At 48.3% G+C, this 27,406-nt stretch overlaps 1 protein-coding gene across 10 annotated transcripts in view; it reads left to right on the forward strand.

Annotated features, from left to right (window-relative positions):
• The first annotated feature begins 3,387 nt into the window (after positions 1 to 3,387).
• LOC140395503 (uncharacterized) overlaps positions 3,388 to 27,406 on the forward strand; it is a 143,439-nt gene continuing 119,420 nt past the window's right edge. For 2 of the 10 annotated variants that reach the window (XR_011936208.1, XM_072483348.1), the window contains exon 1: positions 3,390 to 3,975. Coding sequence is in view for 9 of the 10 variants with exons in the window: in XM_072483348.1 (XP_072339449.1) it covers positions 3,541 to 3,975 (435 nt within the window). In the remaining variant the exon portion in view is untranslated. Of the gene's footprint in view, positions 3,976 to 27,406 lie in introns of all 10 variants that reach the window. The other 8 variants (XM_072483347.1, XM_072483350.1, XM_072483349.1 and 5 more) reach the window with 6 other exon arrangements.

The raw sequence follows: 27,406 nt of genomic DNA on the forward strand, positions 1-27,406 counted from the left end.
GGAACAAGGGGTATTAAGGCGGTGCTGCAATTACGGGTACGGCTTTCGCTATTTTCCGGAATACAAACTCCCGACAATTTTGTCGCAACAAAAATCTATCAGTTTACCTTATAGCCCTGTTAGTTACGCATGCATTAACACACTTCTGAATTATGAGGATTGATCAGAAGTGCTTGAACACTTGTGGTTTTTATATTCCCAATTGGATTTCTAATTCACATTTTGCGTTCTCCCGGAGTGGTTAAGCCACTTCTAGATCGGGTCCCGTCAGGATGTCGCCAGTAATATGTTGCTAACTTTGGTTGGTTCAATTGGCTCTGTTTTATAACCTTTGCTCTAGAGTCGCCAGGTATCTTTATGATACCGCCACGAGGTTCAAGTTCAAGTATTGATCAATAACTCAACACACCAATTAGTAAGATTCAAATCAAAGCACATTTATTATACACAGTAAATCACTACTCATGCATAAATTCTACTTTCTAGGCTATTTCTGTAACTAACAGGCCAATACTTAGCTTCGGACTGGCCCACCAGGTCAGGGGAACAAATGGCCTTTCGTTCAGGTTCTGAGTCTGCGGGATTCAAAAGCTGGTATGGACTGATAGCTAGAGGCGCCTATCTCGTAGTGAGCGTTGACTTGAGACTTACTTGCTTGGAGGCCGCTGGACAGTTCACTCTCAGGGGTTGCTTCGCGTTGCTGAGTGACCCTGTCAAGAAGAACAATTTGAACTTGGGGGCTTTGCTTTATAGTCCCCAGGGGCTTCCCGCCCTTCGGGGGGACCCCGTACGTGGTTTCAAATTACTATGCAGATGGCTGCTGGTTTCAGTGCTGTCTGGTTCCTTACAGGTCTTAATTCACATGATTTCTGTATTTGCTAGTCTTTGCCTGTGTTTACTGAATTTCCCTTCAGCCTTTGCGGTTCTCCATTTTAAATCGGGAAGTGGCCAACTCAGGTGGCTACAGCTTCTTCTTTCTTCCTTTAAGATGCTTCCTAAAACCTACCTCTGTAACCAAGCTTTTGATCAGCTGCCCTGATGTCCCCTTATGTGGCCTGTCCCCAGCAAAGTGCTTTGGGACATTATACTATATTAAAGGTGCTACATAAATAAAAGTTGTTGTTGTTTATTTCTTCTCATTCTGTCACCTGTAGATAAGTGATCCGGTGAAGCAGCAGATTCTAAGAAGTCCTGCAACCCTCTGAGTTCACTTAGGCTATATGTTTTATAAAACAAAAACATTGATATTTTTCTAACAGCTCATGGCTATGCTGACTATTTAAAGAGGCATCAACACGATGTATACAATTATCACAAGCTTAGTGTTACTTTTAGAATATCAAAAATTACATTTAACATTAAAAAATGCCTATTTTAATTTGGTATTTATGCCGGTTCACTACCATGGAATCTGTGCACTGTCCTATTGTTGCTGGCATAAATGCTGAGGATCTTGGTTGACAGTGGCAGTGCCATTCCTTTAGTCGAGCATGTCTGCAAGTCTCTTTGCAGCAGATGGCACTGCCCTTTAACTGTACCCCTGCTGAATTGTTGCCAGCTTGCTGTGCTGGAGGTTGTAGATATAATCACTACCACCAGGGCAGGTGCAGACTTCTGGCTCTCGTGCTATCTGGTCTTCATCTTTGTTCTTTATCCTCTTGTTTGGTGCCTCATCACAAGATTTTATTGAAAGCAATCCCATAACTTCAAAAGTATTTGAGAGGGACAAAATATCTGTCCAAATTTGAGATATAACTTTGGGAAAATCAGAAACCAAAACAGGAAAAGTGGGAAACGTGGAGCATATCAGGCAATATATATAAAGAAACCAGTCAACATTTCTTCATAGAGACATAGAAAATAGGAGTAGGCCTTTTGACCCCTTGAGACTGCTCCACCATTCAGTATAATCATGGCTAATCCTCTATCTCAACACCATACGTCTGCTCTCTCTCCATATCCCTTGACACCTGGCTTTAGTGTCTCTAGATGCATAAAAATTAGGAGCAGGGCTAGGAGAAGATACGGAGTAGGGCGGGGAATAGTACTGTTCATAACTGAAGAGTAATAAGTAAGCAAGTATATTAATAGAAGAGAAAAGGGGGGGAAAACATTAGTGTAATCATAGTTGGATGATGTAACATTCCATTAAGTAAGCAGGAGAAGCACTATACAAATTAAAAACATCGGGGCCTAGGTAGACTGCTCTTTCAGAAGGTTGGTGCTGACTCAATGGGCCGGGTGGCCTGCTTCTCCACTGTGGGGATTCCATGAGTACATAAATAAATGTGCTGTCTGGCTTACTTGATATGATTTCCACTTTATCTGAACCAACTGCATCAATTTCTCCAAGAATGTTGCATGACTAACCAGAAGCAACACATAAACAACCCTGCTAATTGAGCTTAATTGTTTCCTCATCTCTTGCTACTTTGTGTATCACAAACCATGAAGGAGTTTTTCTTTTATTCTCCCATGGGACATGGGCAACATTTGACACCTAACCGTCCTTGAGAAGATGAGCCACCTTCCTGAACTACTGCAGTCCATCTAGCATCCGTAGCACTTGGTGTAACTGAATGGCTTGCCTTGCCATTTCAGAGGGCAGTTAAGATTCAACCACACTGCTGTTGGCCTGGAGTGGCACGTTGGCCAGGCCAGACAAGGACGGTAGATTTCCTTTCCATATAACAGCATTAGTTTTGATGACAATTAACCATGAAGGCCCCATTACTGACAGGTTTCAGATTTATGAATTCCAGAGGCCCCTCTTACCACATTTTGATTTGATGTTTGGCAAGTTTCCATTGCCCTTTGGTGTATTTTAGGGCCCAATCTGTTTTATAGAGCCAATCAACTAAACTGAAGAACATAAATTAACTGATGGACAAATTAAAAGGGGCCACTCCCAAAGAACAGACGGAGCACAGCTCAAAAGGAACAAAGAAGAAACGGAAACTTAAAAACATTAAATCAAAATGTCAAAACTGGGGTCGATGAAACAGTCCAACCCCTCTGCGGTGCCCACCGAGCACGGAAGCCGTTGCTCTTTGTTACCTTTGGGCAGTGCCCCTACCAGGAGCACTTTTTAATATATCCCAGAGTTTGTTTCAGTGATTTTATGAAGTCGGTTGGAGCCTATAATGTATCCTCGCTCAGTGACACTGCACCCCTGACCAGGCATGCTCCCCCCAATCCCCATAATAAAAAGGAAAGCATTTTTTTTGGAAGATGAAAACATTTTATGAGCTGGGAAGAGATAACTTAATTGTGGCAATAGAGAGTGAGCAGCAGGCAAGGAACAAGCCAATGATGTTGGCCCTTTGTTTGAGGTAGCGGAGCCTTTAAATGCTAGAAGTGGAGGGCGGGATGAAGGAAATGACGATCTGCTTTAAAATCCGATTCATCTTTCCATGTCATCTGTGATTTGGATCAGCCGCGGCTGTGGGGCGGTCGGTAGAGCTACTTAAAAGCGCAGTGGCGGTGGGACTTGGTTCACTTTGTTGTTGTGGTGGTGTGTGTCCCGGCGGCTGAGAGGCGATGGACGTGGCAGTGGATGTGTATGTGGCTGTCCCGCTGCTCTTCACCGTGCTGGCCGTCCTCATCGCCACCCTCTACATGAGGCTCAGACCCTCGGCGGCCAGTGTCGGGGAGCAGGAGGCGGCGGCGGCGGCTTCCAAAGTTGAGGAGAGCGGAGCCGGGGAGCGGGAGGAGGAGGAGGTGGCGGCTGCGGCGGGCGCTGGCGGAGAAGAAGCCGCCGAGGAGGCGAAGGCAGCGCCGGCTGCGGACCAGCAGACGGCGAAAGGCGGGCTGCCCGTGGAGGAGATCGGGGCCGGAGAGGGCGACCCCCAGAAGCCGGAGAAGGCTGGAAATTCCGAGAAGGGAGCCGTGCCCCCCGGGGAGGAGGAGGACAGGAGCCCCCCAGCCCCACAACCCAAGCGGGAGCCCACTGCCCCCGAGGAGACACTTCAAAAGGTGAGGGGGAGAATTGACTTCGTGGTGAAAGGGCGGGGGGCGAGGAGGAGGAGGGGGGAGTGGGGAGGGGAGTGAGGAGTGAGGGGTGGGGGTGCAGCTTTCAATTGTTATTGCGCCGCAATGTATCACTTTGTTGCACTGTATCATTCTGTAGTCACGGTGATGTGGAGAAGAGATAGAGATGACTAAGTTATAATTCTGGTGAGTTTATCTCTCTGTTTGTCTTAGGCGGTGCCCCCCCCCCCCCCCCCCCCCCCCGCTCTGCGGGGCTGCGCCACTGCTGCATTGGACAGGCGGCTGGTGCCAGAGCACAAACTGGATCGATAGCCCTTCACTGCCGCACCGTGCGCCTCCCAGACAGAGACTACCCCCTCCTCCCCCCCAACACTGCCTCCCAGGCAGGGTCTAGTGTTCTTCCCGCCCCCTCAACACTGCCTGCCTCCCAGACATACACTGCCTGCCTCCCCCAACACTGCCTGCCTCCCAGACAGAGACTGCCCCCCCCCCCCCAACTCTGCCTGCCTCCCAGACAGAGACCCCCCCCCCAAACACTGCCTGCCTCCCAGACAGAGACTGCCCCCCCGCCCCCAACACTGCCTCCCAGACACAGACTGCCCCCCCCGCCCTCTAGACTGTCTCCCACACAGAGACTACCCCCCCCCCCAACACTGCCTCCCAGGCAGAGACTACCCCCTCCCACCCCCCCCCCCCCCAACACTGCCTCCCAGACAGACTGCCCCCCCCCCCCAAACACTGCTTCCCAGACAGACGCCCCCCCCCCAAAAAAAAATTGCCTCCTAGACAGAGACTGACCCCCCCCCCCCCCAACACTGCCTCCCAGACAGAGACTACCCCCTCCTTCCCCAACACTGCCTCCCAGGCAGAGACTGCCAACCCCCCCCCCCCAAACACTGCCTCCCAGACATAGACTGCCCCCCCCCCCCCCAACACTGCCTGCCTCCCAGACAGACTGCCTCCTCCTCTCTCTTCCCCCCCCCCCCCCCCCAAACACTGCCTCCCAGATAGACTGCCCCACCCCCCCAACACTGCTTCCCAGATAGACGCCCCCCCCCCCCCAACACTGCTTCCCAGGCAGAGACTGCCAACCCCCCCCCCCCCCCCAAACACTGCCTCCCAGACATAGACTGCCCCCCCCCCCAACACTGCCTGCCTCCCAGACAGACTGCCTCCTCCTCTCTCTTCCCCCCCCCCCCCCCCCAAACACTGCCTCCCAGACAGACTGCCCCACCCCCCCAACACTGCTTCCCAGATAGACGCCCCCCCCCCCCCAACACTGCTTCCCAGATAGACGCCCCCCCCCCCAACACTGCTTCCCAGATAGACGCCCCCCCCCCCCAACACTGACTCCTAGACAGAGACTGCCTCCCCCCCACCAACACTGCCTCCCAGACACAGACTGCCCCCCCCCCCCCCACCACCACACTGTCTCCCGGACAGACCCTGTCCCCCTACACTGTCTCCCGGACAGACCCTGTCCCCCTACACTGTCTCCCGGACAGACCCTGTCCCCCTACACTGTCTCCCGGACAGACCCTGTCCCCCTACACTGTCTCCCGGACAGACCCTGTCCCCCTACACTGTCTCCCGGACAGACCCTGTCCCCCTACACTGTCTCCCGGACAGACCCTGTCCCCCTACACTGTCTCCCGGACAGACCCTGTCCCCCTACACTGTCTCCCGGACAGACCCTGTCCCCCTACACTGTCTCCCGGACAGACCCTGTCCCCCTACACTGTCTCCCGGACAGACCCTGTCCCCCTACACTGTCTCCCGGACAGACCCTGTCCCCCTACACTGTCTCCCGGACAGACCCTGTCCCCCTACACTGTCTCCCGGACAGACCCTGTCCCCCTACACTGTCTCCCGGACAGACCCTGTCCCCCTACACTGTCTCCCGGACAGACCCTGTCCCCCTACACTGTCTCCCGGACAGACCCTGTCCCCCTACACTGTCTCCCGGACAGACCCTGTCCCCCTACACTGTCTCCCGGACAGACCCTGTCCCCCTACACTGTCTCCCGGACAGACCCTGTCCCCCTACACTGTCTCCCGGACAGACCCTGTCCCCCTACACTGTCTCCCGGACAGACCCTGTCCCCCTACACTGTCTCCCGGACAGACCCTGTCCCCCTACACTGTCTCCCGGACAGACCCTGTCCCCCTACACTGTCTCCCGGACAGACCCTGTCCCCCTACACTGTCTCCCGGACAGACCCTGTCCCCCTACACTGTCTCCCGGACAGACCCTGTCCCCCTACACTGTCTCCCGGACAGACCCTGTCCCCCTACACTGTCTCCCGGACAGACCCTGTCCCCCTACACTGTCTCCCGGACAGACCCTGTCCCCCTACACTGTCTCCCGGACAGACCCTGTCCCCCTACACTGTCTCCCGGACAGACCCTGTCCCCCTACACTGTCTCCCGGACAGACCCTGTCCCCCTACACTGTCTCCCGGACAGACCCTGTCCCCCTACACTGTCTCCCGGACAGACCCTGTCCCCCTACACTGTCTCCCGGACAGACCCTGTCCCCCTACACTGTCTCCCGGACAGACCCTGTCCCCCTACACTGTCTCCCGGACAGACCCTGTCCCCCTACACTGTCTCCCGGACAGACCCTGTCCCCCTACACTGTCTCCCGGACAGACCCTGTCCCCCTACACTGTCTCCCGGACAGACCCTGTCCCCCTACACTGTCTCCCGGACAGACCCTGTCCCCCTACACTGTCTCCCGGACAGACCCTGTCCCCCTACACTGTCTCCCGGACAGACCCTGTCCCCCTACACTGTCTCCCGGACAGACCCTGTCCCCCTACACTGTCTCCCGGACAGACCCTGTCCCCCTACACTGTCTCCCGGACAGACCCTGTCCCCCTACACTGTCTCCCGGACAGACCCTGTCCCCCTACACTGTCTCCCGGACAGACCCTGTCCCCCTACACTGTCTCCCGGACAGACCCTGTCCCCCTACACTGTCTCCCGGACAGACCCTGTCCCCCTACACTGTCTCCCGGACAGACCCTGTCCCCCTACACTGTCTCCCGGACAGACCCTGTCCCCCTACACTGTCTCCCGGACAGACCCTGTCCCCCTACACTGTCTCCCGGACAGACCCTGTCCCCCTACACTGTCTCCCGGACAGACCCTGTCCCCCTACACTGTCTCCCGGACAGACCCTGTCCCCCTACACTGTCTCCCGGACAGACCCTGTCCCCCTACACTGTCTCCCGGACAGACCCTGTCCCCCTACACTGTCTCCCGGACAGACCCTGTCCCCCTACACTGTCTCCCGGACAGACCCTGTCCCCCTACACTGTCTCCCGGACAGACCCTGTCCCCCTACACTGTCTCCCGGACAGACCCTGTCCCCCTACACTGTCTCCCGGACAGACCCTGTCCCCCTACACTGTCTCCCGGACAGACCCTGTCCCCCTACACTGTCTCCCGGACAGACCCTGTCCCCCTACACTGTCTCCCGGACAGACCCTGTCCCCCTACACTGTCTCCCGGACAGACCCTGTCCCCCTACACTGTCTCCCGGACAGACCCTGTCCCCCTACACTGTCTCCCGGACAGACCCTGTCCCCCTACACTGTCTCCCGGACAGACCCTGTCCCCCTACACTGTCTCCCGGACAGACCCTGTCCCCCTACACTGTCTCCCGGACAGACCCTGTCCCCCTACACTGTCTCCCGGACAGACCCTGTCCCCCTACACTGTCTCCCGGACAGACCCTGTCCCCCTACACTGTCTCCCGGACAGACCCTGTCCCCCTACACTGTCTCCCGGACAGACCCTGTCCCCCTACACTGTCTCCCGGACAGACCCTGTCCCCCTACACTGTCTCCCGGACAGACCCTGTCCCCCTACACTGTCTCCCGGACAGACCCTGTCCCCCTACACTGTCTCCCGGACAGACCCTGTCCCCCTACACTGTCTCCCGGACAGACCCTGTCCCCCTACACTGTCTCCCGGACAGACCCTGTCCCCCTACACTGTCTCCCGGACAGACCCTGTCCCCCTACACTGTCTCCCGGACAGACCCTGTCCCCCTACACTGTCTCCCGGACAGACCCTGTCCCCCTACACTGTCTCCCGGACAGACCCTGTCCCCCTACACTGTCTCCCGGACAGACCCTGTCCCCCTACACTGTCTCCCGGACAGACCCTGTCCCCCTACACTGTCTCCCGGACAGACCCTGTCCCCCTACACTGTCTCCCGGACAGACCCTGTCCCCCTACACTGTCTCCCGGACAGACCCTGTCCCCCTACACTGTCTCCCGGACAGACCCTGTCCCCCTACACTGTCTCCCGGACAGACCCTGTCCCCCTACACTGTCTCCCGGACAGACCCTGTCCCCCTACACTGTCTCCCGGACAGACCCTGTCCCCCTACACTGTCTCCCGGACAGACCCTGTCCCCCTACACTGTCTCCCGGACAGACCCTGTCCCCCTACACTGTCTCCCGGACAGACCCTGTCCCCCTACACTGTCTCCCGGACAGACCCTGTCCCCCTACACTGTCTCCCGGACAGACCCTGTCCCCCTACACTGTCTCCCGGACAGACCCTGTCCCCCTACACTGTCTCCCGGACAGACCCTGTCCCCCTACACTGTCTCCCGGACAGACCCTGTCCCCCTACACTGTCTCCCGGACAGACCCTGTCCCCCTACACTGTCTCCCGGACAGACCCTGTCCCCCTACACTGTCTCCCGGACAGACCCTGTCCCCCTACACTGTCTCCCGGACAGACCCTGTCCCCCTACACTGTCTCCCGGACAGACCCTGTCCCCCTACACTGTCTCCCGGACAGACCCTGTCCCCCTACACTGTCTCCCGGACAGACCCTGTCCCCCTACACTGTCTCCCGGACAGACCCTGTCCCCCTACACTGTCTCCCGGACAGACCCTGTCCCCCTACACTGTCTCCCGGACAGACCCTGTCCCCCTACACTGTCTCCCGGACAGACCCTGTCCCCCTACACTGTCTCCCGGACAGACCCTGTCCCCCTACACTGTCTCCCGGACAGACCCTGTCCCCCTACACTGTCTCCCGGACAGACCCTGTCCCCCTACACTGTCTCCCGGACAGACCCTGTCCCCCTACACTGTCTCCCGGACAGACCCTGTCCCCCTACACTGTCTCCCGGACAGACCCTGTCCCCCTACACTGTCTCCCGGACAGACCCTGTCCCCCTACACTGTCTCCCGGACAGACCCTGTCCCCCTACACTGTCTCCCGGACAGACCCTGTCCCCCTACACTGTCTCCCGGACAGACCCTGTCCCCCTACACTGTCTCCCGGACAGACCCTGTCCCCCTACACTGTCTCCCGGACAGACCCTGTCCCCCTACACTGTCTCCCGGACAGACCCTGTCCCCCTACACTGTCTCCCGGACAGACCCTGTCCCCCTACACTGTCTCCCGGACAGACCCTGTCCCCCTACACTGTCTCCCGGACAGACCCTGTCCCCCTACACTGTCTCCCGGACAGACCCTGTCCCCCTACACTGTCTCCCGGACAGACCCTGTCCCCCTACACTGTCTCCCGGACAGACCCTGTCCCCCTACACTGTCTCCCGGACAGACCCTGTCCCCCTACACTGTCTCCCGGACAGACCCTGTCCCCCTACACTGTCTCCCGGACAGACCCTGTCCCCCTACACTGTCTCCCGGACAGACCCTGTCCCCCTACACTGTCTCCCGGACAGACCCTGTCCCCCTACACTGTCTCCCGGACAGACCCTGTCCCCCTACACTGTCTCCCGGACAGACCCTGTCCCCCTACACTGTCTCCCGGACAGACCCTGTCCCCCTACACTGTCTCCCGGACAGACCCTGTCCCCCTACACTGTCTCCCGGACAGACCCTGTCCCCCTACACTGTCTCCCGGACAGACCCTGTCCCCCTACACTGTCTCCCGGACAGGGACACCCCCCCCCCCCCCCCCCCCCCCGCTCTAGACAGTCTCCCAGACGGGCTCTGCCCCCCCCCTACACTGCCTCACAGACAGAGACTGCTTCCCCCAACACTGACTCCCAGGCAGTGACTGGCTGCCCTCCCCTCTCTCAATTCTGCCTTCCCAGACGGGGACTGGACTGGCTTGGCCCCCTGTACTGCCTTCCCAGACGGGGACTTGACTGGACTTTTCAAAATAATAAAAACAAATTACTGCGGATGCTGAAATCTGAAACTAAAGCGAACATGCTGGAAAATCTTAGCAGGTCTGGCAGCATCTGTAGGGAGAGAAAAGAGCCAATGTTTCGAGTCCAATGACTTTGTCAAAGCTATAAGACAAGAGAAAGTGGGAAATGTAAATATTTCCCACTTGTGGAGGGAGAATGAACGAGAACAAAAGGTGTGAGAGAAATTAACATCAGAGGCTAAAATGTGACAGATGGAGATGAGAGGAGAAGGGGTAAGATGTATATACCAGTCTGCGTTTGGTGTCTCCGATATAGAGGAGACCACATTGGGAGCAGCGAATGCAATAGACCAGATTGGGAGAGGTCCAAGTGAAACGTTTTGGGCCTGGGATGTTAAGCATGGAAGAGGTAAAGGGGCAGGTGTTACACCACCTGCGATTGCATAGGAAGGTGCATTGGGTGATGGGACAGGTACTGGGTGGAGGAGAGTAGTCTCCTCTATCTGAGAGACCAAACACAGACTGGGTGATCTCTTTGCTGAGCACCTTCAGTCTGTGTGCATTCAAGATCCTGACCTTGTGTTGCTTGCCATTTCAATAGAAGACCCTGCTCCCATGCCCACATGTCTGTCCTTGGCCTGCTGCAATGTTCTAGTGAAGCTCAATGCAAACTGGAGGAATAGCATCTCGTCTTCCAGTTAGGCACGCGGCTACAATCTTTCGGTCTCAACATCAAATTCAAAAACTTAGATGATTAGCTCTCTCCCACCTCGATCCATTTGTTTTCATCCCATTTCATTTCAACTGTTTTACCATTTCTTTTTTGTCTTAATATATGTTCAAGCCCCCCCCCCCCCCCATCTTAACCACGTTTCCTTAACCCTGCCCCTCTTCACCCCCCCCCCCCCCCCATCTTATCCACCTTTCCTTATCCCTTCTCTCCTTTGCTTCCCCCTTCCCCTCCTCTCTCATCTCCACCTGTCACAGTTTAGTCTCTGATAGTTTTGCTGCTGTTTGGCCTCACCTTTTGTCCTCTCTGGGGACTGGCATTAGCACTCTTTTTTCCCCTTGGTTTCTGTGGATGTTAGCACTGTTTCCCTGGGTTTCTGTGGCTATGACTCTTTCATTCTCCCTCCACAATATAAATATTTCCCACTTTCTCTGTCTTATAGCTTTGACAAAGAGTCATTGGGTGTGAAACGTTGGCTCTTTTATCTTCCTACAGATGCTGCCAGACCTGCTGAGATTTTCCAGCATTTTCTCTTTCAGACTGGACTGTTCCCCTGCTGCCCCCCAGACGGGGACTGGTCGGGTCCCCGCACTGCCTTCCCAGATAGGGACTGGACTGGCTGAGCACCCCCCCCCCCCCCCTGCATTCCCTCCCACACAAGGACTGGATTGACTGGCACTGGCATCTCATTCAGAATTGTCTGTCCTCTTCAATGTAATTTTTTGATTTTGAATCAACTGAGTTGGAAATATCTCATTTGAGAACTGGTGAGTCTTCTCTGATTTGGAGGGTATAAAGGACATAGTTTTGTTTGTTGCGTGGGCAGCCATTTATACTAGGCTTTTTGCAAATCCTTAAATTTGAAATGTGCTTCTATCGTCTTTGGGGGAGACTAGAGTAGGGCTCAAAGTGGCTCCGGGCAAACCCTGCCCACCCCCACCCGTGTAGATTCTTAGTGTCTGGTATCAAGCAATAGTGTGAGTGTCTCCACTATTGGTATGCTGCCTGTATCTCAGGGGCTTGTTCTTTCTGAAGTGACTATCTACATTGGAAGATATGATGGTTCAACGTTCTGAAACGCATGTTCCCAAGGTGACTCTGCACACTTTATGTAGTGAATAGCTGACCTGAACAGATAAGATGATCCCTTGTCTGATTCTGATTTGCACTAAACTATTTCTTCACCTGGGGGCTAGCTTTTGCAGCTGTTCGGAGTGCTGCAGCTGTCATAAACCTGCAAAGCTTGGCTTGGGTTTCCTGATCTCAGTTGAGTTTGCATGTGTTTTATTTTTGAGAATGGGTTTAAAGTGTGACTTCCACCCCCGTACTTCTAGTGGAAGGTACTGGAGGATCCCTGAGAACAATGGAAGAAGTCCATTAACAAAATGGGGAAGAATGTAAAGTAAACTTTGAGTAATTAAAAATATTTCATATACAGCATTGGGAGCATATGGCATCTCTGCTTCCACTCCTCAAGGGAGGTCAGTTAAGTGTCCAATACTACAGAAATGGAATTACTCAATCTCAAATATGCCATTAGTGAGTATCCAGGTGTTCAAAGCTGCACCGTTTGTTTCCATATATTTACAATCGTGCTGCAAGAGTTGCAGGTGAGGGGGGTTGGTTGTCAGCTGCACATTACATTTTTTGGATTTGTTTCAAGTGGACGAAATTCACGATTTTTGGCTAAATGTTAAACTTTGCAAAAAATGCTTCGTCTTCTGTGCTGGTTTGGTAACTGTCTTTTAGTCCTTAGACTTACTGAACTTGGTTCAAAAATATGAACATTTTATATGAAGTAAATTGTGCCAAAGTAATTGGAAATGCTATGGTCCGTATGAAACTCATGTAAGTTGGATCATTGCTGAACTCTTGAGCTTTGTTTGAAGCATTTATAAATTCTGCCTAGTCAGCACGTTATCTGTGACATGAAAGTCATTAATTTATCCAAATTTGTTTGAGGAACACCACTAGATTTTGATTGAAGAAAAACACTTTCAAGTCATGTACAAATGACTTTTAAAAGTGGACTTGAGATGTACTGCAGCATTGCAATGGGAATAGTTACCAGAAATTTTACAACAGGAATGAAACAAAGGAAAATATTGCTTGCAACAACTGCCTTTAGTGTTTGTGAACTGTACTTGAAGCGTGCATTCTGTCACTACCACTACACAGTGCAAATCACAATTATTAGGGCCCTGTTGTCTCCATTCATTCTTGCTATCATTCTAGTGTGGCTGCTTTAGCACAGTGGGCTAAACAGCTGGCTTGTAATGCAGAGCAAAGCCAGCAGCACGAGTTCAATTCCCATACACTGCCTCCCTGAACAGGTGCTGGAATGTGGTGACTCGGGGCTTTTCACAGTAACTTCATTTGAAGCATACTTGTGACAATAAGTGATTATTATATATTTCATATCCTACCCTTCCTAGAGACCCAGAATTGCAGCCTAGCTATGTCAGAAGAAAATTTGTATAACTAACTGATTTTTAGATCTACCAGTTAACAAAACATATAGTACCTTTTGACTTTGTCCAAAGCTGCAGTCAACCAGACTCAAAACATTGGTTCCCTTATCTATGAGCAGATGCTGTTGAACTGCTGAGATTGTCCAGCATTTTTTTTTGTTTCAAATTCTCACATCTGCAGTAATTTGCTTTTACTTTTTTTGACTAATCCTGGGTTGTATGAAATTCACTATGCGATTGCATCATGTACTCAGCTTTTTAAAAAAAAACTGAATTTGTGTACCCTAGAGCAAATTGCATGTTGTGTGAGGCTTTGCCAGTGAGAGCACCTGCTGGGGAATGTTTTTCACCTCATTAAAATTCTTCCATAAATTAGTTTAAATTGTGAAAATACACTTAGTATTGTAATCTTAACATAGTTGCACTTTAGTACTGTTATCTTGGTCACAATGTAAAACTTTGCTAACTATTTTGTGTGCATCAGCTGTTGTTGCTGTTGTGGTTTCCTTCCCAAAATAGTAAGAATTGTATGACCTTAAATTAAACAGCTGTTTATCATGACCGCCAGATGTCTCAAAAGTGCTTTGCAGACATTGAAGTGTAGTCATTGTTGCACTATAATGTAGGAAATGTGGCCCCTAATTTGCACATGGGGATGTGGTGATCACTTTTCTTTTTCCTTCGAGCATGTGCCATGCTCCCTTTCAGTGGTATTATGTTGAAATGTGACTGTAAACAAGCCTTAAAATGTTTCTCCTTCAGGCTAGGTAAGAATTTCCAACCTATCCAGTGTTATGGGCCAGGGTTTAGAGAACCCCGAAGTGTATCATGGAGTTCACCTGACCCACAACTTTTACTAGGTTGTGATATGGGGAACACGGCCCACTCTACAGGTGTGGTACAGCAGAAATGGAAAAGTATTTTTTAAAGCCAAACAATGTTTATTCTATGAACTCAAGTTAACCTTTTTTAAAACATATAGTGAACATCTTAGCAAGCATTAATCCAAATACAACCCCATAAGAATACAATACTAAGTAATCCTTTAAGCTTTCCTTTTTAACACCCAGAAGACTTAAAACACCCTTTGCCAAACGCACATCCGGTTAAAGTCACTACTGTTAATTAGTTTTAAATCAACAGGATTGATTTATAGATTACAGAGATTCATACACCTTCTGGCTGCGACTGCAGCTATCTGGCTCTGAAAACAAAACTAACACATCCTGCAGCCTGCTCAAAAAAAGCTGACAGCCCAGCTCCACCCACTCTGACATCACTGCAGTAGTAAACACACACATTTCTTAAAGGTACACTCGCATGACACCAGTGACCTTCTAACTTTAATTTTATTTTGCATGACCGCATAGTACTTGGGTAGTGAACTTCTTTGCATACCAAGGGACAGGCCATTTAAGGCTCAGATGAGGTGGAAATTCTTCACTGGGGGTGATTTCTCTGGAGTGTGGCTGCTTAATTGTGTTCAAGATTTCTGGATACCAGTTGCATCAAAGGAGATTGGGTAGGGGAGGTGAGGAATGTGGCATAATCGGCCTTTGAATGGCAGAGCAGACTCGGCAGGCCAAATGGCCTTCTATTTCCTATGTTCGGCTTGAAATGGTCCAGTTTTATTATATCAAAGAGGGGACCTAGCTTTAACTATTACAGCTATTTTTGACTTTGACAGTGGAGTATTGGACTGGTGCCATTGTTGTACTGTCAGAAACATGGCAACTAGTTTGCACCTGGCAAGGTCTTGATATAATAATGTGATGACCATGTTGCTTTTGTACTGTTGCCTAAGGGATAGATATTGGGCAAGACACCAGGCATAACTTCCCTGCTCTGCAAAATAGCCAGTGAAATATTTTGCATCCATCTGAGGGCAGACTGGGACTCATTTGACTGACACCATGATGCTGAGTACTTATTGGCTACTGCACTGTGTCCACCTTGATTTTTGTGCTTTGGTAAATGTGGAGCATCTGGATCCACAATCTTAATTCTGCCTGCAAATCCCAAGGAAAAACATTTGACACTCGCCGTGCTTTTCCATATTGATGTTTAAATGATCCACTTGATCTGTTGATATGATTGGCAACACTGTTGCTTCCCAGCACCAGTGATCTGGGTTCGATTCTCGGCTTGGGTCACTGTCTGCGCGGAGTCTGCACACCCGGTGTCTGCATGGGTTTCCTCCGGGTGCTCTTTGTTTCCTCAAGTCCTGAAAGATGTGCCTGTTAGGTGAATTGGACATTCTGAATTCTCCCTCCGTATACCCGAAGCAGGTGTTGTAGTGGGGTAACTAGGGGATTTTCACAACTTTTACAGTGTTAATGGAAGCCTACTTGTGACAGTAAAGACGATTATCATAACTGCATATGGTCATTCTGCACTCTCCTATGTCACCACGTTCAAGGGAACTCTTGCAGATTTCTGTTTCCATTTATAGTAATTAATAATAATCGCTGATTGTCACAAGTAGGCTTCAATGAAGTTAGTGAAAAGCCCCTAGTCGCCACATTCTGGCATTTGTTTGGGGAGGCTGATACAGGAATTGAACCAGCGCTGCTGGCCTTGTGATGCATTACAAGCCAGCTGTTTAGCCCACTGCTAAAGCAGCCCCTTTTTAGGAACTTTGGCTTGAATTGAATAAAAGGGTGCTCTTTGGCATGGTGGTTTGGGGGGGGAAGGAAAGAGAGCATGCGTGAATACGATCCCAGTTGATAGAACTGGATTTTGGGGGGGGTGTAACGGGCAGATAACTGGATGAGAAGATCCCGGAATGGAACCCTGGCTCAAAAGACTATTGTATAAAACATGGAGGAACAGTCACAGTTTAACATGGGAAAATTGGATTACGACACCATCCCCTTTGCTTCCCCACCCCTTCATACACATGGTTTTAAGATTAACACTGATACAAAGTGCATCTTAAAACTATTGTCTCATTATCACACATGATGACTGTGGTCAGGCATGCTCTTCCCTGAACCCAAGTGAATGTAGTGGATTTCTCTTTCCCCCCCCCCCCCCCCCCCCCCCCCCCCCCCCCCCCCCCCCCCCAAAAGATTACTGAGTTTCCTTGTCTCAATGAACTCTGGTTTAGAGTTTCAAATTTTGCTTTCAATGTCTTACTTTAAAATCCCTCCATTCTGCTGTTTCCGTCAAGGTTTTGCCTTCAGGTTACCTTGGTGCTTAATTAACGCTTAAGACTGAGTTCAATGTCTTGAACTTTTCCGGCAGATTACTTTCTAGCCTCATGACATTAAAACAATACTCTGTTCTGCTTCCCAGTTTTCTCTGTTCCATTAACTCCAGCCTTCTTGGAAACTTTTTTTTCTCTAGTTTCACTAACTAGCTGTCTTGCACCTACTTTCTTAATCGTTATTCCATAGTATGGCTTTTCTTCCAGCATAGCTGAGATGTTCCCCCTCTCGTCTTCTAAACCAACTACTTCTAAGGAGAGCTGTTTTCTTTCTGACTACCTATCTCCACTGCATATGGCTGAACTAAAACTTAAAAGCTTCACTACCTTTCAAGGCCCCAGTTGATAAGCAATCACTACTGGTTTATTTACCCTTCATACCATATCCCCCTCTAAGCACAATAGAATCACAGTTGGAATTGAAGCCAAACCCCACAAACACCTTTTTTGTCCAGTATGAATCTAACTGTAGATTTTTACCCTTCCAGGCACAGCAACATTAAATTCAACTGTACCTTGTTGTATTGGGAAACATTTCCTTATTGTATAGGTAAACATTACATTAAATCATGTTTTCTAACAGCAGACCTGACATCATGCCATGAATTTGTAAAACAATAGGACAAATTGTGCAAAATGGGTAAAATGTGTCCTACATGTTATAGACATGGGTAATGGTGTATTCCCCTATCAGATTTGGTGGTTTGGAAGAACTGGCATGTATGTGAATATACAAAAGCTAGCAAAATGCTGCCTGAAAACACCCGACAGCCATATTTGGCATACAAACCAATTGAACACCACTGATTTAGTGTTTATGCAGTCTGGCTGTATGTTTTAAACTTTCCTCCTGGCAGTCTTTACCAAATTCCTACTGGGAACATGCTCACAGAACAAGGCTGCTGTCAGTATTTTCAGTGTAGAAAGATAGCTAATGGAAGAATGAAAGATGCAGAAAATGATGCTGCCCCAACTGGGGGTTGGGAATATGTTAGAGTATAGAAGGAATCTTTATTTTCTCGGTGCTCAGATTAAAATTGGAAGATGTTACAGTATCTGCCTCAATAGGGCAGGGGGTTGTCAGAGAATCTGATTATTTATGTAGCTGCATTTAGTCCTATTGGGTAGCTTTGAGAACTCTTGTCGCTGTACTTGCATTGAAGACACCGTCTCTTTCCCCCTTGAGATTAATTATTGTTGTACAGTGAGAAGCAGCTTGAGAAGCTTTACTCCTTGATTTTAGACCTCCCAACTACACAACCGGCGTGTCCTTCCAAAGCAAAGACCGAAGGCTCTGCTGCAAATAGGACAGGGTACTGCAGAAGTGAGTTGTGGGTTTTCTGTCCCTCGTGCGCCTTCCTTCTGAGAGGGGGATATACCATTTATTTAATGCACCAGGTGCAGAGACCCTGGCTACCTTCTCCAGGACACTCTTGATATTTAAACTGCTGACTTAGAATATCAATATCCTTTGCATTGTCCTGCTGATGTGGAGATGCTGGTGTTGAACTGGGGTGGGCACAGTAAGAAGTCTTACAACATCAGGTTAAAGTCCAACAGATTTGTTTCGAATCACTAGCTTTTGGAGCACAGCTCCTTCCTCAGGTGCCCACCCCCACACTCCCAGAAATGGCACCCTTTCATTCAATTCAAAGCCAAAGTTTCACCTCATTTTATCTGAGGAAGGAGCTGCTCTCCGAAAGCTAGTGATTCGAAACAAACCTGTTGGACTTAACCTGGCGTTGTAAGACTCCTTACTTTGTCTGCTAAGTGTGCATTGCAGTAACTAACTCTTCATAGAAAGTGTCAAGCATTCTGGCCACATGACCAGTCCAATTCAGGTGGCTACATGACCAGTCCAATTCAGTTGTAACTGTCTCCATGTGGTGTAGATGCCTGTGAGCACCTTGGGTACCTGATATTTGGTTCAGAAGCTTCCAAAGGCAGCTTAAGTGAAAGTAGTTGAGCTTCTTGGCATGATGCTAGTACACAGACCACAGGTTGCATGGTGAAGCAGAGAGGCCCAGGCTATTGCTCTGCAGTCTTTCAGTTTGTTAGGCAGAAAGTCATCTTCATTCCCAGACGTTTGCAGTCTGAAGGCTAGACTACTTGTGTTTCGTCATCAATAGAGAACTCGTGAATGTGTTGCTGGGATACGAGGTAAATGAACTTGTCACTGCTGACCGATTCTGGTCATGGACTGAAACTTTGGATTGGAGGTAGGACTTTCCTGGACAGGCTCATGCAGCTCGGCCAGTAGCTAGCTAATAATCATCTGCAAACAGAAAATCAGTATGTCCTTGGCCTTTCCTGGAGTGGTCTCCGATTGAGGAACTACCCATCCATAAAATACCCTGATCTGAGGGTCACGATCTCGGTAGAACCCGAACAGAGCAGAAGGAGGCATCTCTGATTTGAGGGAGTACCCAACCACACAATATCTGATTCTGAGGGTCACTTTCTAGTAGAATCAGTACAGAGCAGAAGGAGGCAATTTGTCCAGGAGTCTGCACTAAGCCCCCCATTCCTATAACCAGTGCATTAATCATGGCCAATCCACATAACCTGTACCTACCTATTTGGACTGAAAAAACTGTAGCACCTGGAGGAAAGCAAAACTGTTAACAGTGGTTGGTGTAACCCAACCATTAGCAGGTGATTAAATCTTGACAGATCCAGAGATGGGGTAACCCCAGGTTAGAGGTGTGAATTGTATCAAGCCAGGACAGTTGGTAGGATTTCGCAGGCCAGATGGTGGGGGATGAATGTAACTCGATATGAATCCCAGGTCCCGGTTGAGGCCACACTCGTGTGTGCGGAACTTGGCTATAAGTTTCTGCTCGGCGATTCTGTGTTTTTATGCGTCCTGAAGGCCGCCTTGGAGAATGCTTACCCGGAGATCAGAGGCTGAATGCCCTTTACTGCTGAAGTGTTCCCCGACTGGAAGGGAACATTCCTGTCTGGTTATGTTGCGCGATGTCCGTTCATTCGTTGTCGCAGCGTCTGCATGGTCTTGCCAATGTACCACGCTTCGGGACATCCTTTCCTGCAGCGTATGAGGTAGACCACGTTGGCTGAGTCGCACTAGTATGTACCGTGTACTTGGTGGGTAGTGTTCTCACATGTAATAGTGGTATCCATGTCGATCTGGCACGTCTTGCAGAGATTGCCATGGCAGGGTTGTGTGGTGTCGTGGTCTGTTCTGAAGTCTGGGTAGTTTGCTGCAAACAATGGTTTGTTTGAGATTGTGCGGTTGTTTGAAGGCAAGTAGTGGGGGTGTAGCAAGATGTTCATCGTCATCAATGACGTGTTGAAGGCTGTGAAGAAGATGACGTAGTTTCTCCACTCCAGGGAAGTACTGGACGACGAAGGGTATTCTGTCGGTTGTGTCCCATGTTTGTCTTCTGAGGAGTTGGTGACCTGGGAATGAGTCAAAGGACTCTTTCATCATCCAGGGGACACACACAAATAGATCTTTGGAAATCATTGTGGTAAAAGCTGGCAGACTTTCTGCATTACAATCTCAAGGTAGACTTGTAGGCCTTGACCAGGCCAAAGAGTCCTGTGTTTTGTTCTGGTCATGTTGCAATTGGAGATGGAAAACTGGTGATTGAGCTCCAATCTGCACACTGCTTCAGCACCTTCGGGATCATTATTACAACTGTCAATCCTTTTTATGATCCCTTCCCATGTCTGGTGATCTGCACTAAACTTTGTGCTGAAGTCACAAAGAAAGCTTGTCTGGCTTTCACAGTCGCCACTAATTGGGAGCAGACTTGCTTTATCATGGTAGGAGCATGAAGTTGCTTATTAACGTCCTTGTGGAAAGCGTGTCAACTAGCTGACTAGATGGTTTACAGGTTTGTGATGCCCATCTTTCCCACAGACACTTCCAAAAGGATGTGTAACCAGCTGACCCTCTGGTGACTTAATCTGCTGAGAGACATGTGCCTAATTAGCTTGCCACTATCCGTTCTCTGCTCTGTCAGCTGTGGTCTTGCCCATGAGGGTGTGCACATTCAATCTGCTAATGGTGACCAATATCACATTTTTACTTTTGACCCCCTTGATGAGATCTCTGCTGGCCAGGGTGGTGAATCAGGCAATGTTTAAGGCTCCATTGCTTGCTCCCTCACTCTGAAAAGGGCTGCTCAGTTGCTGTCTGGTTGCTGAGTTCCACTTCCTTCTAGTGGGAAAAATAAACCTAGTTCAGCTGCCTGTGCAACTCCAAGAGAATTCATGGCATGTCACTCACCTGTTGCCCCAGGACTTGACAAATGATGTACAATTTTATTAATTGCAAGGGAGAATTGCACATGTTAGCCTTGCTCTCCCTGACCTACTTTAATCCAGTGGTATGATGAGTCTAGACAGCAGGTGATAGCTGCTGCTGTGGATGATCGGGCATTGTCTTGTCGGGCTTCGTAGAACTGCCTTCAAAACTATAGGGCCAGTGATTGGTCTCCAATGAAATATGTTTCCTTAAATAAGGGGACCAAACTATTCACCGTACTCCAGATATGGTCTCACCAATACCTTGTACAGTTCCAGCAATTTCCCTACTCTTGAGCGCCCAAGGGCCAGCCTTCCTGACTATCTGCTGCACCCATGTGCTAGCTTTCAGTGTTTCATCTGTATGTACCTCAAGTCCCTTGTGTTGCAGTTTTTCTCCATTTAGTTAATACTGTTCTCCCATCTCTCTCATCCAAAAAATTAACAACTTCATGTTTTCCCATATCATACTAAATTTGCCAACTTTTTTGTCCATTCCGTATCTCTTTGCAAACTGTTTGTATTCCTCCACAACTTGCCTTTCACCTACTTTTGTCATTTGCAAATTTGGCTATAGTACATTTGCTTCCTCCCTCAAGTCATAATTGTCAACGTTGTGCTCTCAGCACTGATTCCTGTGGAACTCCACTGCTTAACAGGTTGCCAACTGGAAAAAGAACCCCTTCTCCCCACTTGCTGCTGTTTCCAGTTGAGAATTCTCTATCCATGCCAACATCCAACCTCCCAACGTCATATGCTCTTCCCAACGCCATACGCTCTTAATTATGACTTTGTGCATTACCTTGTTGAGTGTCTTCTGAAAGTCCAAATAGACCTCTACTGATGCTCCTCTATCCACTCTGGTTGAGACTTCCTCAACTCCTAATAAATTAGTCAGACAATACTTTCTTCATGAAGCCATGCTGACTTTGCTTGATTTGATTGATTTTCCAAATGTGCTGCTATTAATAATTCCAACATGTTTCCTAGATGCTGAGCTAAATGGCCTATCATTGCCCATTCTTTGCCTCCCTCCCATTATTTGCTTCCCTCCCATTTTGAATAGGGATGTCACAAGGCAGTTTCAAATCCTCCAGTACTTCTCCAAAATCCAAGGATTTTTGTAAAATTATAACCAATGCCTCCACTCTCTGTAGCTATTTTAGGACCCTAGGATACAGGCCCAGGGGACTGTCTTTAGCCCCATTAGCTTGTCTAGTATTCTTGCCAGTTTCTCCTTCCCACTATCTCCCCAGATTTTTCTAAGTGGCCAATGTTCACTTTGACCTCTACTTAAATAAGCTCTCATTATGTTATATTCCCTGCTAGTTTGCCCTCTTGGCTTATTTCTCTCCATTGTTTTAGTTCTCCTTTGGGGTTTGGAAATTATCCCAGTCTTCCTTATGCTTTTTCTTTCTTTCAGCTTAATACTCTCCTTAGTTGGTTTACCCCCTCAGAAACTATTTTTCCCTACTAGGATATATTTTTGCTGAGTCATGAATTACTTCACCACTAAATGTCTGCCACTGCTTATTTACTGCCCTTCTCTATCTGCCCAGTCTACTTCAGCTACCCTGTCACCCTTTATTAAGTTGGGATGTTTCTCACACATAAACTGAATATTTATCATGTTATGATCACTACATCCTGGAGGATCTTTTACTCTGAAGTGAGTTGGTTGATTCATGTTTATTGTCACCATGTACCAAACTACAGTGAAAAGTTTTATTAAGCCTGCCTCATTACCGGATCCAAGATTAGCTCCATGACCTAATAACATGGGACGCTACACTTAATGCACTCTAATTTGTTGTAGCTACCCTTTCCAACTCAGTAACCCAATCAACATGAAGATTAAAGTCATCCATAATTATTGCTCTATTTTTAAATGTTCCTATTATACTCTTTACTACTGCCAATGTTGTCTTTCTCTTGCTGTTTTTCACCTTCACCCAAATGGATTCTACATTGGAGTCCAGATTTTGTCTCGCCTGTCCTCAACGAATCTCAATATTAACAGTGCTACCCCACCTCTTCCTTCTCCTCCTGTCTTTCCAAAAGGCCAAATATCCCTCAATATTAGTTCCCAGCTTTGATCTTCTTGTAACCATTAATGGCTACACAATTCTATCCATTTACTCTATTTGCACCGTCAGTTTGTCTACCTTTATTTTGACTGCTTTGTGCATTTAAGATGAGGCTTGCCTTTTTGCCATTTTAATCCGAACTTTTCTTTGTACTATGGCCCTATTTGCCTCTTGCACTTGATGTCCGGATGGTGTAATCCAAGTTCCTTTGGGTAAGATATCAGGCCCAATACAAAATGAGCCACTCCTTGTGCCGTGTGCAGTGAACCTAACAGATGTGCTGCATTTCCTTTGCACCCTTCTGCATTTCCTTTGCACCCTTCTCTTTGAAGGCTAAGGTAGAGAGAGCTGGGTTTCTGCTACTATCTGATTGATTTCCTGCAATGAAACTCCGATTGTAGGTGCCACTTATAATCAACACCAGTAAGTTTGTACAATATTTTTCTGAAGAAAAGATGATTATTTAAGCAGCCGAATATGTTCACTTAACTTCACACAATTTGGAATGGCTTTCAGTCGTGAGTGACGCATTAAATGTTGAAGTGCAAGCAGAGTATCACGTGCACTAATGGCTAAAACCATGCAGTAATCTTCCAATTGACAATGACTGTAAAATTGCCATTCTGCTCTTGCTTTAATTTTTAGCTGGTTTAGCACATGGGCTAAATCGCTGGCTTTTAAAGCAGGCCAACAGTACGGTTCAATTCCCTTACCAGCGCCTCTGAACAGGTGCTAGAATGTAGCGACTATGGGCTTTTCACAGCTCCTAATCTGCATCAACACTCCAAAGAATGTGTTCCCTCGACCCCCTCCCATGCATTGATCATGGCCAACCACCCAACCTGCATGTTGTTGTCACTGTGAAAACCAAAGCACCCGGAGGAAGCACTGAGAAAGTGGAAGTGGAAACTCCACACATTCACCCACGGCTGGAATCTAACCCGGGTCCCTGGTGCTGCGAGGCAGTGGTGCTTTCCACTGTGCTGCCCATTTTGCCCAGTAATGATTTTGAGTGAGTCAGAATCATCCAAAATGTCTGACACACAACTGCCACAGCGATAGGGGAAATGCTTATCGCAAGTTCAAACTTTCTAGTGTGTGGGCGAGGTGCCCGCCTCCCAGTGCTCATTCGGAGGGGCGAGGATGATGTACCTCCCTCCTGGAGTCTCCTGAAGATTGTAAGTTCTGGGTCTAATTATTTGTGTTTAAGATCATCAATTGGAAAATATATCAAGGGCTTGATCCATTCTTGGTATTGAAGTCCATTGTGCAAGTTATCAATCCCCCATGTATGAACTGTTTTTAAAATGCTGTACTGTGCATTCTTTGTTTGGAGATGATGTGTACAGAACTAACTGATTAAGGAATGACTCTTGATGTCTGACTCATGACGCAGAAGGGGTGAGTCACATGCCTGTGATTATCAGTGTAACTGAATGAAGGATATGATGTGCATTTCTAGCACCAAACATCTATTTCCTTTTGGAGGTTTGTTTTTGGAATGCCATCTGAAAGAGGCCAATGCTTCGTGACGTGATTTCTTAGATTATCTTCAGCCTGCTCAATTGCTTCAAAATACCTTGTTTGGCTGTGAGCCCCAAAACGTTGGCCAGATATCATTTGTCATGTGCACATTTCAATGTTTTTTAATCATTGAAGCATGAATTCAATTCCCATTGGAAAAAATGTGGGCAGCACTTGGTCACGAAACCAGTGAGTGAAGCATTAGGACCCCCCCCCCCCCCCCCCTGGGGGCAGCGTGGGAGAAAATAGCGATGTGTAGGCAGTGCCTCTGAATTTGAAAATGGTGATCTTCGTGACTGGCTGCATATTGTTAATGAGCTCCGTATCGAGTCAAATGGCCTGCTGAATCTAGGTAATGTTGTATGTGGCTTGAGGAGGCTGTTTGAAGGTTGGCCTTCTGAGCTCCTAGTCAGGAGTTTCCTTTTTCACTGTTCAAAAGCATTGACGTTCAAGCAGTTGGTGGAATTGGCAGATTTGAGGAAGCCTACCCCTAAAGCCAGTTGACAGCACATCTGTGTCCCTGTCTTGCCTAATCTTGGTCAGCCTTGGATTCTGACCGAGTCTAGGCTGGCAATGGGCGAGTATCCCATTGCCAGGCAATGGTTCTTTTCCCTAAATGGAGTTGACAGATTCCATATACTCAACCAATGGAAAGTGTCAGCCTGTCGTATCTACCTCCCTTCTACTAAAGATTGGAAGAAAACAGTAACTGCTTCTCAACATGAAAAGCTTAATGGGTTTGCATTGAGTAAAGTTGGAAAAACTACTTGTATTTCTGCAAAGGATCCCAATTTTCTATCTATTTTGACATGATTGACACTTCTACTGACTTTCAGCATATCCGTGTTTTTCTTTTTAAAAAAAAAAAAAAAAAAAAAAAAATTAGAGCTTGAAATGCAACAAGCACTATCAGAATTTGGAACTGAAGAACCGTGAAGAAGATTGTGGAATTCCATGTCATTGGGTTTTTGGAAAGCAGACCTAACACTTGTAGTTTAATGGACACAAATTTGAGGGGGTGCATTTTGGGAAGGAATGTATACTTAATGGGAGGACTGAACCAGGGGATCCAAGGGTTAGATTGGTCATGTTCTATGCTGAGTACATGTAACATGTTGTCGTGGTCTAAAGAGTGACCTCCCTGTAATTTGTAGCTAGCAAGCTTGAATGCCTGAGCAGAATGCAAGGTTTTTCTCTGTTCGATCCAGGAGGCAGACTGGCAGCATGAGGCTGCACTAATCTGTAAATAGATGTTCACTGTTTGTGCCTAACTCATGGAGCCAAGTTGTACATGTGTTGTCTCATCACTTCTGTATTTAATGTGCTCATCATTTCTGTTCCTGCTTGAACATTTTTGCCTGCCCTTTACATGCTTCACCCACTTGCAAATCCGACTCTATCCTGCTTTTAATGCCTCAGCTGTCAAATGTGTCCAACTTTAATGAGATCCTTCAACTGTTATAATTTGTGGGCACCTGTACCTACTATCTCCCTCTGCTCTATGGATCAGTTTAACAAAAAAATACATGCCACCTAATGGGTGAGGGAGACGCCACAAATCAGCTGCAATGTTTAGGGGAGGGGGAGTGCACTAACACAGCACTGTAGCATAGTGGTTAACACTGTTGCTTCAGTGTCAGGGTCCCAGGTTTGATTACTGGCTGGGTGACTGTGCAGAGTCTGCACGTTCTCCCCGTGTCTGCGTGGGTTTCCTCTGGGTGCTCTGGTTTCCTTCCACAAGTCCCAAAAGAAGTGCTGTTGGGTAATTTGGACATTCTGAATTCTCAGTGTACTCGAACAGGTGCTGGAATGTGGTGACTAGGGACTTTTCACAGTAACTTGGTTGCAGTGTTAATGTAAATCTACTTGTGACAATAAATATTATTATTAACAACCCCTCTGGAACCTCAGTTTGCAAAGGGACTCATTTAGATTCTTAAAAACATTTGTGTGTCTAATTCATGTTGCACTCCATTGGCACTCCATTGGAAGTGCTGTATCGGTTTGTAAGAATTTCGTCTTTGTCTGGTGTTTGAACTGAATCAACATTTCTGAAATTAATGACTTGTGCAAATATTAAGGTATACTTGTTAAAAACACAGCTGCATTTCAAACCTTGTTATACAATTGGAGTTTGCCACTATACTTTATTCATAGAATTTGTTGAAGTACCTGATGGTCAATTTTGAACTGTTACACTAAGTGTGATACAAATTGGTTTCTTTGCAATTCTAAAAGTTTCCAATTGCTTTCATGCTAAGGCTGAAACAATATTTTTTTTCCCCCTGTTTAGCCACCCTGTCTCCAGACCACCTGTTACTAGTTACGCTGCTCCTACACTCTGCTGTTTTCATAACCTCAATCCTTCTGACTCCCCCCCCCCCCCTCCATACCATTGCAAATCATTTACATTTAAAAGCATTAGCCAGGGAATTTTTAAAATGTTTTTTGCAACTAAGTGTAGTTTACTTGCAAGCAGAACTGATGAGGGCTCTGCTCTTGAGGATGAGGGCTCTGCTTTTCCAGCAATAAAGAGGTGTTCTGCTACAGTTCACCATAGAAAGGCCGTGTTTAATGTCTTGAGGGGGGAAAAACATGTTCAATGAAAATTAAGGGGTGCTTTCAAATGCATATATTTACCATGGGCAAAAGTCAACCAGGATTATGAAACTGATTTTGAGTTCCAAATTGTTAATGTTAGTACTTGTTTCTTAGCCCCTAAGTATCCTGGTACTTTCACTCACTCACCAGAACTTGGCAAATGCTCTCTGCAGCTCCAGCACTGACTGCTGGAATATGCAGGAGATTTTCAGTATTTGCCAACTGACCAAGTGGAAAAAAACAAGTTCCAAGTTCTTGTATATCCTTCATTCTGTCTTGCATCATTGTGTATATACCTGCTAGCCAATAAAGCATGGATGCAGAACTTGCATTCTATTGCGGGGGGGCGGGGGGAAGAGATGGAGAGG

The sequence above is a fragment of the Scyliorhinus torazame genome, chromosome 18 (assembly GCF_047496885.1).
Source record: "Scyliorhinus torazame isolate Kashiwa2021f chromosome 18, sScyTor2.1, whole genome shotgun sequence".
NCBI classification, from domain to species: domain Eukaryota; kingdom Metazoa; phylum Chordata; class Chondrichthyes; order Carcharhiniformes; family Scyliorhinidae; genus Scyliorhinus; species Scyliorhinus torazame.